Raw genomic sequence first — 12,299 nt, 5'->3', positions numbered from 1 at the left:
CTTGCTTGTTTGTAGGTGACCAAATACTTATTTTCCCCCATAATTTGCAAATAAATTCATTAAAAATCCTACAATGTGATTTTCTGGAATTTTTTTCTCATTTTGTCTGTCATAGTTGAACTATTGGTTAGAGCCTGTAAGTAAGCATTTCACTGTAAGGTCTACCTGTTGTATTCGGTGCACGTGACAAATAACATTTGATCTGATTTGACTTTTCTATGTGAATTTGGTCAGGTCGTCCGCAAAGTTACCTACTGGACCTTGTTGGACCAGCCGTGTTTATGTTTAGCCGTTTTTTCCCGTGACCAGTAATGCTTCCTATACTTTCAATGCATTTTTTTTTGCAAAAGATGAGTAAAGCTTGGCACAAAACAAAAAAGGTGTGTAAACTGCATTTACCCTCCACTACACCAGTGCCCATGACATGATTTCAAAGCAAAGTTCAAATGATATTTCAGTGTCCATAATTTAGGTCTGCCTGATTACCAACAGGGGTGTAAACATAAATCCATGTGCATGCAAGCAAACATGACTGATGGATTGGCCTATTTGTCAAAGCATCAGCTGAAACACACCACTAACTTCTCTGTCCACAAGACAGCGCTATGCAGGCTTGTTGCATCACACTGTGAATGACATGCTGGTGTGACTGTGAGCTCAGCCAGCTCAGGCCATAAGGCTCAGCAACCAGCAGGCTGTTTGTGTATTGTGTGGCAGTGGTGGGCAGAGCACAGTACAGCACAGGGCAGGCCCGATGGATTAGCATGAGAATGGGGAGTCAGTGAGTGGAGAGAGGGCTGGTATAAAAGAGGGGGGTGCAGAGTTTGATCTCTGTCACAGTAGCGCTCATGACCTCACCTTGCGTCTCTGCTCCGCCTCCAAGCACTCTTGCTGACTGTGGTTTCTCTCTATTCTCTCCTCCTCCCTCCTCCTCCTTGTCTTCCCTTGACTCATCCTCCTTGTCTTCCCTTGACTCCTCCTCCTCACCCTGCCCTTCCTCCTCCTGCTCCTACTCCTTCTCCTCCTCTCTGTCAGCATGGATGACAACATAGAAATCCACACCTTCCTGTACTTTGCCTACGGCAGTAACCTACTGAAGGAAAGGCTCCAGCTCAAGAACCCCTCCGCTTCCATCCACTGTGTGGCCAGGCTCAAGGTACGACCTGACCTGACCTGACTATAAGGAGGACCTGGGAGGACACCTGACCTTAATCTGACCCTCTCTATCTCTCCTTCTCTCCAGGACTACAAGCTGATATTTGGGAACTACAAGGGTCTGGCCAGTGACCGCTGGCATGGGGGTGTTGCGACCATCGAGAACAGCCCAGCGGACGAGGTGTGGGGAGTGGTATGGAGGATGAACGTGGCTGACCTCGAGTCTCTAGACAGGTAAGAGACCTTCATCTTGTTCACATAATCCAAGTTGGTGCATACCGTGTCTACTTTATCAAGGCTGTATCACAACCGGACGTGATTGGGAGTCCCATAGAGCGGTGCACAATTGGCCCAGCGTCGTCCAGGGTTTGGACGGTGTAGCCCATCATTGTAAATAAGAATTTGTTCTTAACTGACTTGCCTAGTTAAATAAAGGTTACATTAAAAAATAAAAATAAATACTAAGTCTGTTGTGTCCTTCTGAGTGCTTCTTCATCGTGGTTAAAGTGGTCTAGTTCTAACCCGTTCAAAACCTGTGCGGGTGGGTGTATTTATATTTGTGTGTGTGTGTGTGCAGCCAGGAGAACGTGAGACTAGGGGCCTACAGCCCTGTGGAGGTGAATGTGAAGACTCGGGGCCAAGAGCTCAACTGTCGCACCTACATCATGAACAGCTGTATTTACGCTCCACCGTCGCCACAGTACCTCAAGGTGACACACCTCCTTTTACACTCTTTTCCTCCGCCTTTCTATCTCTCTCTCTCTCTCTCTCTATCACACACTGTCTCCCTTTCTCAATCTATTTATATCTCTGTCATTCCAAATCAATTTAAGAACATGGACTTGACACGGAACCCTGTAAGACGTTAGGGACCTTACAAAGTGTAGAGAGGAACGTTGTTAATGAAAGTGGTGCTCTCTATGGATATACAGTGGAAGATGAAGAGAAATGCAAATAGTTGTCTCTGAAAATGATCTCTGATAGAAATCTCTGAAAAGGTATTTACCAACAAGTGCTTTTTCAAACAAATTGTAATTTAACAATGTACTCTATATGCTCAAATTCATAACCAAAACAACAGCAAATCAAACACATCACTCGTTACTTGCGGATGACAGCGTGGCTGACATCATCCTCTTGAATGAGTCTCTGTCACTCACTCACTGTGGTGGCAAAAATACCAGTGTTTTGGTGTTTTTTCTGGCGTTTGCCACTGACAGCTCCCAGATGGCTTTGTGTTGAAAAGACAATAGGGAAAGAGCAGCAACTAGGTCAGTGGATTTTTTGACTATTCACTCACAGCCCCTCTCCAAAATAAAACCTCCCTCTCTGAAGCATCTGGAATGCTACATTCCAGGTTCATATTCTGGCTTTCGCAAGAACACAGGATTTGTTTTATTTTTTTCTTTAGTAGATATCCATCAATTCATCCAGGATGTACCCAATCTCATGCACTGTATTGGACAATGTGAACAGTTACTAAACTGTGTTTCCAGACGGTTCATTGCACATCTAAAGGCTCTAGCGAAATAATCAAAGTGGTGTGAGGAAAAACAGCCAGCGAATGTAACAGGCGTGGAGCGTGGCTTTGTGACCACAGAAGCTTTGTGCAGTGCTCTGTCGTGTGTGTACCAGACTCATACGGTTGAGCTGAGTGCATTGTTCCTCTGTTATGTGGCGTGTTCTATGTGTGGTGTGTGGTTCGATGGGTACAGTATTTGAGATACACACATTCTTGGGGCAGTTACCATAGCGTAAGGGTAGTTACTATTGATGTTCTGGATTTTAATGGGCGCCACTGGTCATTTATTGTCGTTAGATAACAGAAAATACTGTATAAGTGATTGTCTGATTAATATAGTTTAACTTCCTATGAAATTATAAATATTTTATGTTGATTGTTCTCTGGTTGCCCCAGGTGATTTTAATGGGGGCGGAGCAGAATGGCTTGCCAAAGAACTACCAGGAGAAGCTGAGGTCCATCGAGACCAACAAGTATGAGGGCCCACTGCCTGTCATGGCTGAGCTGGAGCGGATTATGAAAAGAGCTAAGGAGAGAGCCAATCACCGATCTGACGCTTAACAACACCTGAAACAAACTGCCATGTTTAGGAACTCAACTCCTGGTAGGACAATTGAAGCAAACTTCTACAACTTCCACTGTCCTACCAAGAGTTGTTGAATATCTTCTCATCTCCAGTTTGCTCCACTGTTCATGCACCTTGGTTTGAAAGCGAGGTAGCAACAGCATTTATTTTTCTCTAGGAATTCAAACTTGCCTAGAGAGATAACTGTGTTCAGAAACCCACTGGTTAGAGAAACCATCAAGTCCTGTGTGTAACGTTACATCTATAAGTCCTCTTCAGGAATAGTTATTTACTGACATATAACAATGATGATGATGATGATGATGACACCGAGCATCCCTCAGACTGTATAGGGATTGAATGTAGAATATGATCATGTGTATTTGTACTACTTCGGCGGACAATAAAACCTCCCCGGATGTTCTGTGTTGATCTGTATAGAGTGCACAATGGCATTAAATCAGCCTCATTCAAGATAGCCTGGTCTCAGATCTGTTTGTGGTGTCTTTCCAAATCCTATGGGTCAGTGACATGACCACGTTGTTAAGACAGCACAGAAAGATATGGGGCCAGGCCACATTCAAGATCACTTCTTCTGTTAATCCTTAAGAGTCTACTGATGCACCCGTGCGTGAATCTAAGTAACATAATAAAAAAATCCCCATAAAAATCCACCAATTAAAGCTAGAGATATCCACTTATGCCGGCCTTCCGCATCTGCGGTAGAAGGTGGCCGACCTACAGCGGTGTTTGTCAGACCATGAGACATCCCAAAAATGGGTCTACTCGCAGAAATGTCTGTAGCGTCCGAACGGTTTGGCCAACTAATATGACCACTCTATGGAAAGATGAGACACTCACGAACGCGATGGTGTTTCTCTGTTTTTTTGTGTGTGTTATACCTCAAAATCAAATAACTAAATGATCCATGGTATCAACATCTTAAAACAATTCCACATGTTAGCTTAGTAGAACCCCCCCTGAAGTGAGTTTCCAGTATGTGGCTTTGCTGAGATGGTGACCAGAGAAAATCAGCTGTATCATACATCTGTGTCATACAGTAATGCAACGCTAGAAGAAGACAGGAGAGAGAGACGGAACATGTTATTGAATCCAATAATAAAAATGTATGCAAAGCCATAAACGTCATTGTTAGATCAGAAGGTGTTTCCTTTTTTTGCTGCAAACATATTTTGAACATCGGAAGTCTGTGTACTGTATATGATTGAAGGTCTTTGTCTCCCTCTGCTGTTGATAACGGTTGGTCATTGTGTCCACACAGTTCATACAAAGTTAATTGGAAGCAGAATACCATGTACACAAAAAAGGTGCTCTCTAAAACCCTAAAGAGTTATTTGCTCATCTCTGAAGGAGAACCCTTTATGGTTCCAGGTAGAACCTTTTCACCCAACAAAGACCCCTTTAAGAACCCCTTTTAAAAGAGTGTAGTACTGTATCTGGTCACTGGCCAGGGTGAGGTTCAGGAGGGACCAGTTTGGTCCACAGACGGTCCCAGAAGGCAGGCTGCATGGCCTGGTCCTGGGGCCAGTCCAAGTAGGTCCTGGGGATCACAATAATAACAGATTATTTGAATAAAGTATAAAGTGCTTTTATCACACTCAAGGCATTACACAACACTTGAAATACAGCATACACTAAAGTCATAATGAAGATACTGTATATAAGTAAAATATAATTTAGAAGACAAGCCTTTCAAGTCAAATTCCTCAACACCTGAGGTCACAAAAAAATATACCGTGCATTTGGAAAGTATTCAGAGCACTTCATTATTCCCACATTTCGCTACGTTACAGCATGATACCGCCACCACCATGCTTCACTGTAGTGATGGTGCCAGGTTTCCTCTAGAAATTACGCTTGGCATTCAGGCCAAAGAGGTCAATATTGGTTTCAGCAGACCAGATAATCTTGTTTCTCATTGTCTGAGAGTCCTTTTGGTGCCCTATGGCAAAGTCCAAGCTGGCTGTCATGTGCCTTTTATTGAGGAGTGGCTTCCGTCTGGCCACTCTACCATAAAGGACTGATTGGTGGAGTGCTGCAGAGATGGTTGTCCTTCTGGAAGGTTCTCCCATCTCCACAGAGGAACTCTGGAGCTCTGTCACCTCTCTGACCAAGGCCCCGATTGCTCAGTTTGGCCAGGCGGCTAGCTCTGGGAAGAGTCTTGGTGGTTCCCAACTTCTTCCATTTTAGAATGATGGAGGCCGCTGTTATTAGGGAGCTTCAATGCTGCAGAATTTGTTGGTACCCTTCCGCAGATCTGTGCTCAATTTTGAGTCTCTTAGCAAAGGGTCTGAATACTTATGTAAATAAGGTATTTCTGTAGTTTTTTAGCTATATACATTTGCAAAAATGTCTAAAAACCTGTTTTCGCTTTATGGGGTATTGTGCGTAAATTGATATTTAATACATTTTAGAATAAGGCTGTAACGTAACAAAATGTGGAGTGGTCTGATTGCTTTCTGAATGCACTATGTTTTTGCAAGGATGTTTCCTAGTTCAATAAATGATAGAATGTGGTTCACAGAACCCCCTCTCCACATGCTGTACGTACCTGGTCTTGACCAGCCTGGCCAGGCGGTGGTGGGCAGACAGCTGGCGAGGAGGGATGTCCTCCAGGAAGACCAAGATAAGGATGTCCCTTTGCTCCACCAGCAGACGGAGGGTGGCCAGCCGCAGCTCCAGGGAGCACCAGTTACTGCGCAGGTAGTTACGACTCACCACACACACGGTGTAGCGGCTGCCTGGAACCAGACCAATAAGAAGGATCAATAGATGGTGATGCCATTGGCTTGGTATTTTTAACCGGTGAGTCTGTATATAGTAATTCTAGTAGTCCAGGATGCCTACCGTAGAGGCTGTCTGTGATGTTGTCCACAATGTCCTTCCCCAACTGGAAGTCCCTGCTGTGCAGACATAGACGCAGGAAGGGAGGCCCCCTCTGCTCCAGGCCCGGAAGCAGCTGCTCCACCACCCAGCGCTCGTCTCTCCCACTGTACGACACAAAGGCATCATAGCAGTAGCGCCCCCTGAGGTTGGGCCTCCGTACAGCCTCTTCCAGCCAGCAGCGGATGATGTGGCAGAAGGCCAGTAGGTATTCCCGAGCCAGCTGATGGAGCATGACCACCAGCATGAAGAGGAGCAGGCCCAGCGAGGTGCAGAGGAACAGGACAAAGCCCACGTCCAGGGAACAGTTGGCTGCTGAGTACCTGAGATGGACGGTGCAATGACGGAAACAAAGTCATCCACTGACGCTTAGATGACTCATATTATGGACACTATCAATAGAGAAAGCATTCGAAACAGGTCGTGGCTGCACATCCAGGCCTAGATGGCAAGTTCAAATGCTAAACGGCCATGGTGGTGTTCTATGTGTGTGTTGCCTCTATGGTTGTACAATAAATGGATGCTCTTCATTATCAGTATATCTTTCTTCTTACCTGGCAAAGTTCTGGATTCCATTCTCGTTTTTACATGTCACGTCTGCTTCCCCAGGGTGATAAAATACGACCTGGACATGTGGCTGTCTTTCAGCCCAGGCGAGCAGCCAGGTGTTGTCACAGCTGCAGTCCAAGCGAAAATTGTAGAGTAACAGGTACCTCAGGTTGGTCAGCGGCTCTGTGAAGCTCTCCATCACACTGAACTCCTCTGGGATGTGGACTGACATCTGTCTGAGGAGAAGGCAGAAAACAGTTCACTCTAAGGGCCCAAATGGAGGCTAGCTTGTAGATGCTGCTAGCCAATCAAACACAGAATAATTTGTAGTTGTAGCTTGTAGTGCCATAGTCTTGTCTAGTGGTGGCAAATCCAGACCACACATGGTCCCTTGTGGCATCCCACTGGGCAAAAACTGGTTGAATCGAAGTTGTATCCAATGTTGGAAAACTGATTGGATTTGCAAAAAGTCATCAACGTGAGGGCATTTCCTATTTTCACCCAACTATTAACTTCAATCCAATGACATGGTGACATATGTTGTTGACTTCATGTTCAATTCACGGTTAGTTGACAACAACGAAATGTAATTCAAAACGAGACGTTGAACTGACATCTGTGCTCAGTGGGATGGGTTCAAACCCCGCCTGCCTTCATATGGGTGGGTGTTTCTATTATCTACCTGAGGGAATGCAGGTCTCTGCTCATCTCCTCCTCCAGACTGAGGATCCTGCAGGTGACCAGGTTCAGGGTCTCCAGCTTGGTGAGGTTGTGGAACATAGTGGCCAGCCCTGGCTGCCGGTAGAGTTCCACTCCCATTAGCGTCAGATACCTACAGTTGGATTATAATCAGTTACCTTGTAAATGCACTTTTGAAATAATCTGTCATACTTCTTTTTATTCTTTAGACCACTACTGCTCTTAAACCCCATTCATACTTTTAAAAAAGCAGGCAGGCCAGACTTGGATGGTTTGCATACAGTACAGCTTTTAATCTAATTTATAGTATACTTTTGAAACTATACAGCTGTTTGTCCTCACTCTACCGTTAAGTAAATGGATAAATAGATACCTCATCTCCACAAGTGTGTTCAGGTCAGTCATGTCCACAAATTCAGCTGACAGCACAGAATTGAAGCCAAAGTACTGTAGGGAGGTGAAGTATCTTGCGGCAAAATGAGACCCACACAGGAGACGTTCTGTTATGGCTGTGAGGCTGACGACAGACTGGAAAAACGGTCTCCAGCAGTCCTGGAAGAATACAGTTGTGGCACTGAGCTGAAGGGAAATCCCTGGTTTTGGGGTGCTGTTGCTGCCGATGATGATGTTGAGGGTGTACCACATGGAAGAAATGTTCATGTGCATTAACCCTTGAGGGAACACACCAAATATGTGTGTCAGATTCACATTCACGCTACTCTCCAACTCACTAGGCAAAGGTTGAAAGTCCCCTAAACATATGTGCTTCAGCAAAGTGAGGTGGATGAAGGCAAATGCTTCAATCGTTTCTAGTGGGTTTTGTTCCAGAATTAGGGTTTCCAAGACATGCAAGCCAAAGAAACTGTTCTCTGTTATCTGAGAGATCTTGTTATTCCGTAGGTCTAAGAACCTCAATTTAGCTAGTTCCTTAAATGTAAAGTCTGCAACAGTGGTAATCTGATTTCCTGACAAAATCAGCTGTTTCAGATTCTTCAAGCAACCAAACTGCTCTGAGGTGATGTTTGTGATTTGAAAGCTTAACAGGCGCAGTTTTTTCAGCCACAGAACAGGACCCTTTTGAATGTCACAAAGCATACTGATTTCAACTTCTCTCGAGTGCATAAGGAAAACACCCAAATCAACGAGATTCTTCAAATCATGGATCAAACTCAAGTTAATTGCATCATGATCATGTTCATAATAATTTAAATTAATCTTCTTTATCCCCTGGCAGTTTCTCACAGCAGATGTGGTGTTCCAGAATTGATCATTTCTTACATTAATTTCTGTGATTGAGAGTTTGAATACGGTTTCACAAACTGACTCAAAGGAAATGCATTTGTTGTAAAAATCAAATGCCTGCAGTCTTTTGATGCCAGACTGCAGAAGCTGTGTCTGTGGCTCATCAACCATAGGCACAGAGAGCTCTGTGATGTTTTCAAAGCATTTGAATGCACCTTTATCTAAGTGATGAGCGTTAGGGAATGAAAATCGCACCTCTTGAAGACGATAGAAATGAGGAAGCTCAAGAACAGCTCCTTTGGTGTCAGAGCAGTTTGGGGGTCTCAAAGTGACTATCTCCTCTGACTTAAATGTCAGGCTTGTTATTGACTGTGACATATTAACTATCCTGCATAGCAAATCAGATAGCTCCTGTGCACAACATCTGTTGACTGTGAGTTTCTTCAATAGGGGGATCCCTCCAAATACGTCCAGTGCCATCACAGAAAGCATGCAATCGTCAATGGAAAGTTCCTCCAGATTAGTCAGGTCCCTGAAAGTGTTGGATAGAAGCGATGCATTGTTACACTGTATCATCCCCTTACAGTTCAGAGAGAGTGTCTTTACACTGGACAGTCCCTTGAAGGTGCCATGGAGAATCGTGGGTAGAAAGCCCTCTAGGTGAAGTCTCTCAAGAGCATAGAACCGAGAGAGAGCGCCAGATTGCATTACGTATCCACTCCTGATCTCGAGACAGAGGGTCTGGTAGTTTGATGGAACAACAGAGAGGTTGACTTTGAGGTCATATATATCCCAGCAACTGGCAGTGAAGCCGATCATGCTTGGGCAGTTAGCGTGAATGTACATCCAGTAATTCACTTTCTCATAGAGGATACATTTGTTACTCAGCCAACCCCAGGAACCAAAGATCCAAAATACAAATAGTCCCAACTGAACACAGACCAGGCTCATCTTTCTTGTGAAGTACCTCAGAGACACTGGTCAGTTGGAATGACTTGATGCTTGTGCTGCAGTTTGAGTATATATACCTATCTGTGCAATCTTTTTTTGGTCTGTTTTCTTACTGGCTTTGACAGAAAGAGAAAGGCTGCTGTACACAGATAAGGTTGTTGTTGCTCACCTCTTTCTAACTTCCCTTCCCACAAAATATATATAAGAGAACTGGTGGAGTGCATGGTTTGTATCTTTAAAATTAGATGATCAAATATAGCACTGATTGCAGAAGAAACATGTAATGCATACACAAAATATATTTCACAAATGACCTAAAACAAATATTGTATCGGTGGAATATAACTTTAGAATCCTTTTGGAAGTGAAACGTGTAGTATTGGTAAATATTGTAGTTATTGAACATGAACCTAATCTCCTAATCTTACTTCTTAACTTTAGTCTTAAAGCTACAATTCTACAACACTGAATGCTTCTATTGAGAAAGGATTCACAGGGGGCTGTTGCTACGGATGTAAATATTAGCCCAACAACAGTGCAAAAAAGTCTGGTTTCAACAGTGGTGGAAAAAGTACCCAATTGCCATACTTGAGTAAAAGTAAATATACCTTAATAGAAAATGACTCAAATAAAAGTGGAACGAGTGTTTCAAACACATCAAACACGTGTTTGACTACTTTCTGTTTCGTTTATGGCAGTAATCTGCTGAAGGTAAAACTGCAGTTGAATAATCCATTCTCAGTTTTTGTTACAACGGGCAGTTTGAAGGTAGGTTTCAGTGCGTATGTTTTGTTGTGAAGATGTTGAGAAGTTGGCACCAAGCATAGTAGGTTGGCATCGGAGTTTTCATTTGCCATAATACGTGTGCAAGCTATTAATTATGCTGTTAGCAATGCTTTAACAAATAATTGTGATTGGGCTACGTACATGTGATTTATGAAGTCTTTGTGCTTTGTAATATTCTACTTGACAGGATCATGTGATTTAAATTTGGATACTGGAAGAAAGAGTTCAACAACACCAACTCTTGGCATGGAATTTGTTGCTACTATATAAGAGTCCAAGGGATATGTGGTCTGGAAGATGGACAAGGACAACCTCATCAGTTTAGACAAGTGGGTGGCTCATTTACAGTGTTATAGGCCTATCACTATGGGGTGCGGTTTGTGAAGTTGAACAGCCATGAATAGGAATTGTTGCAAAAATGAAGTTCTAGGACCTATAGTGGGATATTCCAAATGTACATATTTGTCCTGAAGGCTGGAATAAGCCTGATAAGCCTAAGACCCTGGTTATCCTAGTTCTCTTCCCTCAAGCAGGTCCTAGTAAAATTCTGCTTCCAGTGGAAAGAGTGATACAACTGATTGAACGTACAGTATGTCGGTATGTCAAACTATAGTTTTGGCAAGTTGGTTAGGACATCTACTTTCTGCATGACACAAGTAATTTTTCCAACAATTGTTTACAGACTGATTATTTTACTTATAATTCACTGTATCACTATTCCAATGGGTAAGAAGTGTACATACACTAAGTTGACTGTGCCTTTAAACAGATTGGAAAATTCCAGAAAATGATGTCATGGCTTTAGAAGCTTCTGATAGGCTAATTGACATAATTTGAGTCAAATGGAGGTGTACCAGTGGATGTATTTCAAGGCCTACCTCCAAACGCAGTGCCTCTTTGCTTGACATCATGGGAAAATCTAAAGAAATCAGCCAAGACCTCAGAAAAACAATTGTAGACCTCCACAAGTCTGGTTCATCCTTGGGAGCAATTTCCAAACGCCTGAAGGTACCACGTTCATCTGTACAAACAATAGTACGCAAGTATAAACACCATGGGACCACACAGCTGTCATACTGCTCAGGAAGGAGAAGCATTCTGTCTCCTAGAGATGAACGAACATTGGTGCAAAAATGGACAATGACCCCAAGCATACTTTCAAAGCTGTGACAAAATGGCTTAAGGACAAGAAAGTCAAGGTATTGGAGTGGCCATCACAAAGTCCTGACCTCAATTCTCATAGAATATTTGTGGGCAGAACTGAAAAAGCGTGTGCGAGCAAGGAGGCCTACGAACCTGACTCAGTTACACTAGCGCTGTCAGGAGGAATGGGCCAAAATTCACCCAATTTATTGTGGGAAGCTTGTGGAGGCTGCCTGACAAGTTTGACCCAAGTTAAACAATTTAAAGGCAATACACTCAATTAGTATTTGGTAGCATGTAAACTGCTGACCCACTGGGAGTGTGATGAAAGAAATAAAAGCTGAAATAAATCATTCTCTCTAGCTTTATTCTGACATTTCACATTCTTAAAATAAAGTGGTGTCAGGAATTAAAATTAAAATGTCAGGAATTGTGAAAAACTTAGTTTAAATGTATTTGGCTATGTAAACGTCTGACTTCAACTGTATATAACATTCTGGATTGTTTTACAGACTGTAGAGAATGGCATGAATTTGTAACTTCAATCAACAATCAATCTAACTGCCCTTAACTGTGTGTTCTCCAGGCAGGAAGGAGTGGGAATAGGATTCTACAGTCCACTAGATGTACCATTAACACAGACGAGGGAGAGGTCCTCTGTCGACCCTACCAGATGAACAACTTCACAGTTCACCAGACCTCACCTCCATACAAACAGGTACGCTATATGTCTGTCTTTTGCAATAAAGCATCTTAATCATACACAAATAAGGATAGTTTTGA

The 12,299-nt window shown here is 43.2% G+C and overlaps 3 protein-coding genes across 3 annotated transcripts; 1 reads left to right on the top strand and 2 right to left on the bottom strand.

The window, feature by feature from the left end:
• Window positions 1-690: 690 nt before the first annotated feature.
• Window positions 691-3,663, top strand: ggctb (gamma-glutamylcyclotransferase b). The gene is made up of 4 exons (XM_021626147.3): window positions 691-1,156; window positions 1,244-1,389; window positions 1,733-1,865; window positions 3,074-3,663. The coding sequence occupies exons 1-4, from the start codon at window positions 1,037-1,039 to the stop codon at window positions 3,236-3,238; spliced, it is 564 nt and encodes a 187-aa protein (XP_021481822.1). The 5' UTR covers window positions 691-1,036; the 3' UTR covers window positions 3,239-3,663.
• A 448-nt stretch (window positions 3,664-4,111) lies between these two features.
• Window positions 4,112-9,633, bottom strand: LOC110539212 (toll-like receptor 13). The gene is made up of 5 exons (XM_021626146.3): window positions 7,378-9,633; window positions 6,701-6,931; window positions 6,111-6,469; window positions 5,815-6,004; window positions 4,112-4,803 (listed from the first exon to the last, which is right to left on the bottom strand). Exons 1-5 carry the CDS (start codon window positions 7,512-7,514, stop codon window positions 4,704-4,706), a joined length of 1,017 nt encoding a protein of 338 aa, XP_021481821.3. The 5' UTR covers window positions 7,515-9,633; the 3' UTR covers window positions 4,112-4,703.
• On the bottom strand, window positions 7,686-9,587 carry LOC110539182 (uncharacterized). The gene has a single exon (XM_021626143.3). The coding sequence runs from the start codon at window positions 9,585-9,587 to the stop codon at window positions 7,686-7,688; it is 1,902 nt and encodes a 633-aa protein (XP_021481818.3).
• Window positions 9,634-12,299: the final 2,666 nt, after the last annotated feature.

Source organism: Oncorhynchus mykiss, chromosome 2, assembly GCF_057628025.1.
Source record: "Oncorhynchus mykiss isolate SJ-2025 chromosome 2, ASM5762802v1, whole genome shotgun sequence".
Lineage (NCBI taxonomy): Eukaryota > Metazoa > Chordata > Actinopteri > Salmoniformes > Salmonidae > Oncorhynchus > Oncorhynchus mykiss.
This window is presented reverse-complemented; position numbering and strand designations above follow the sequence as displayed.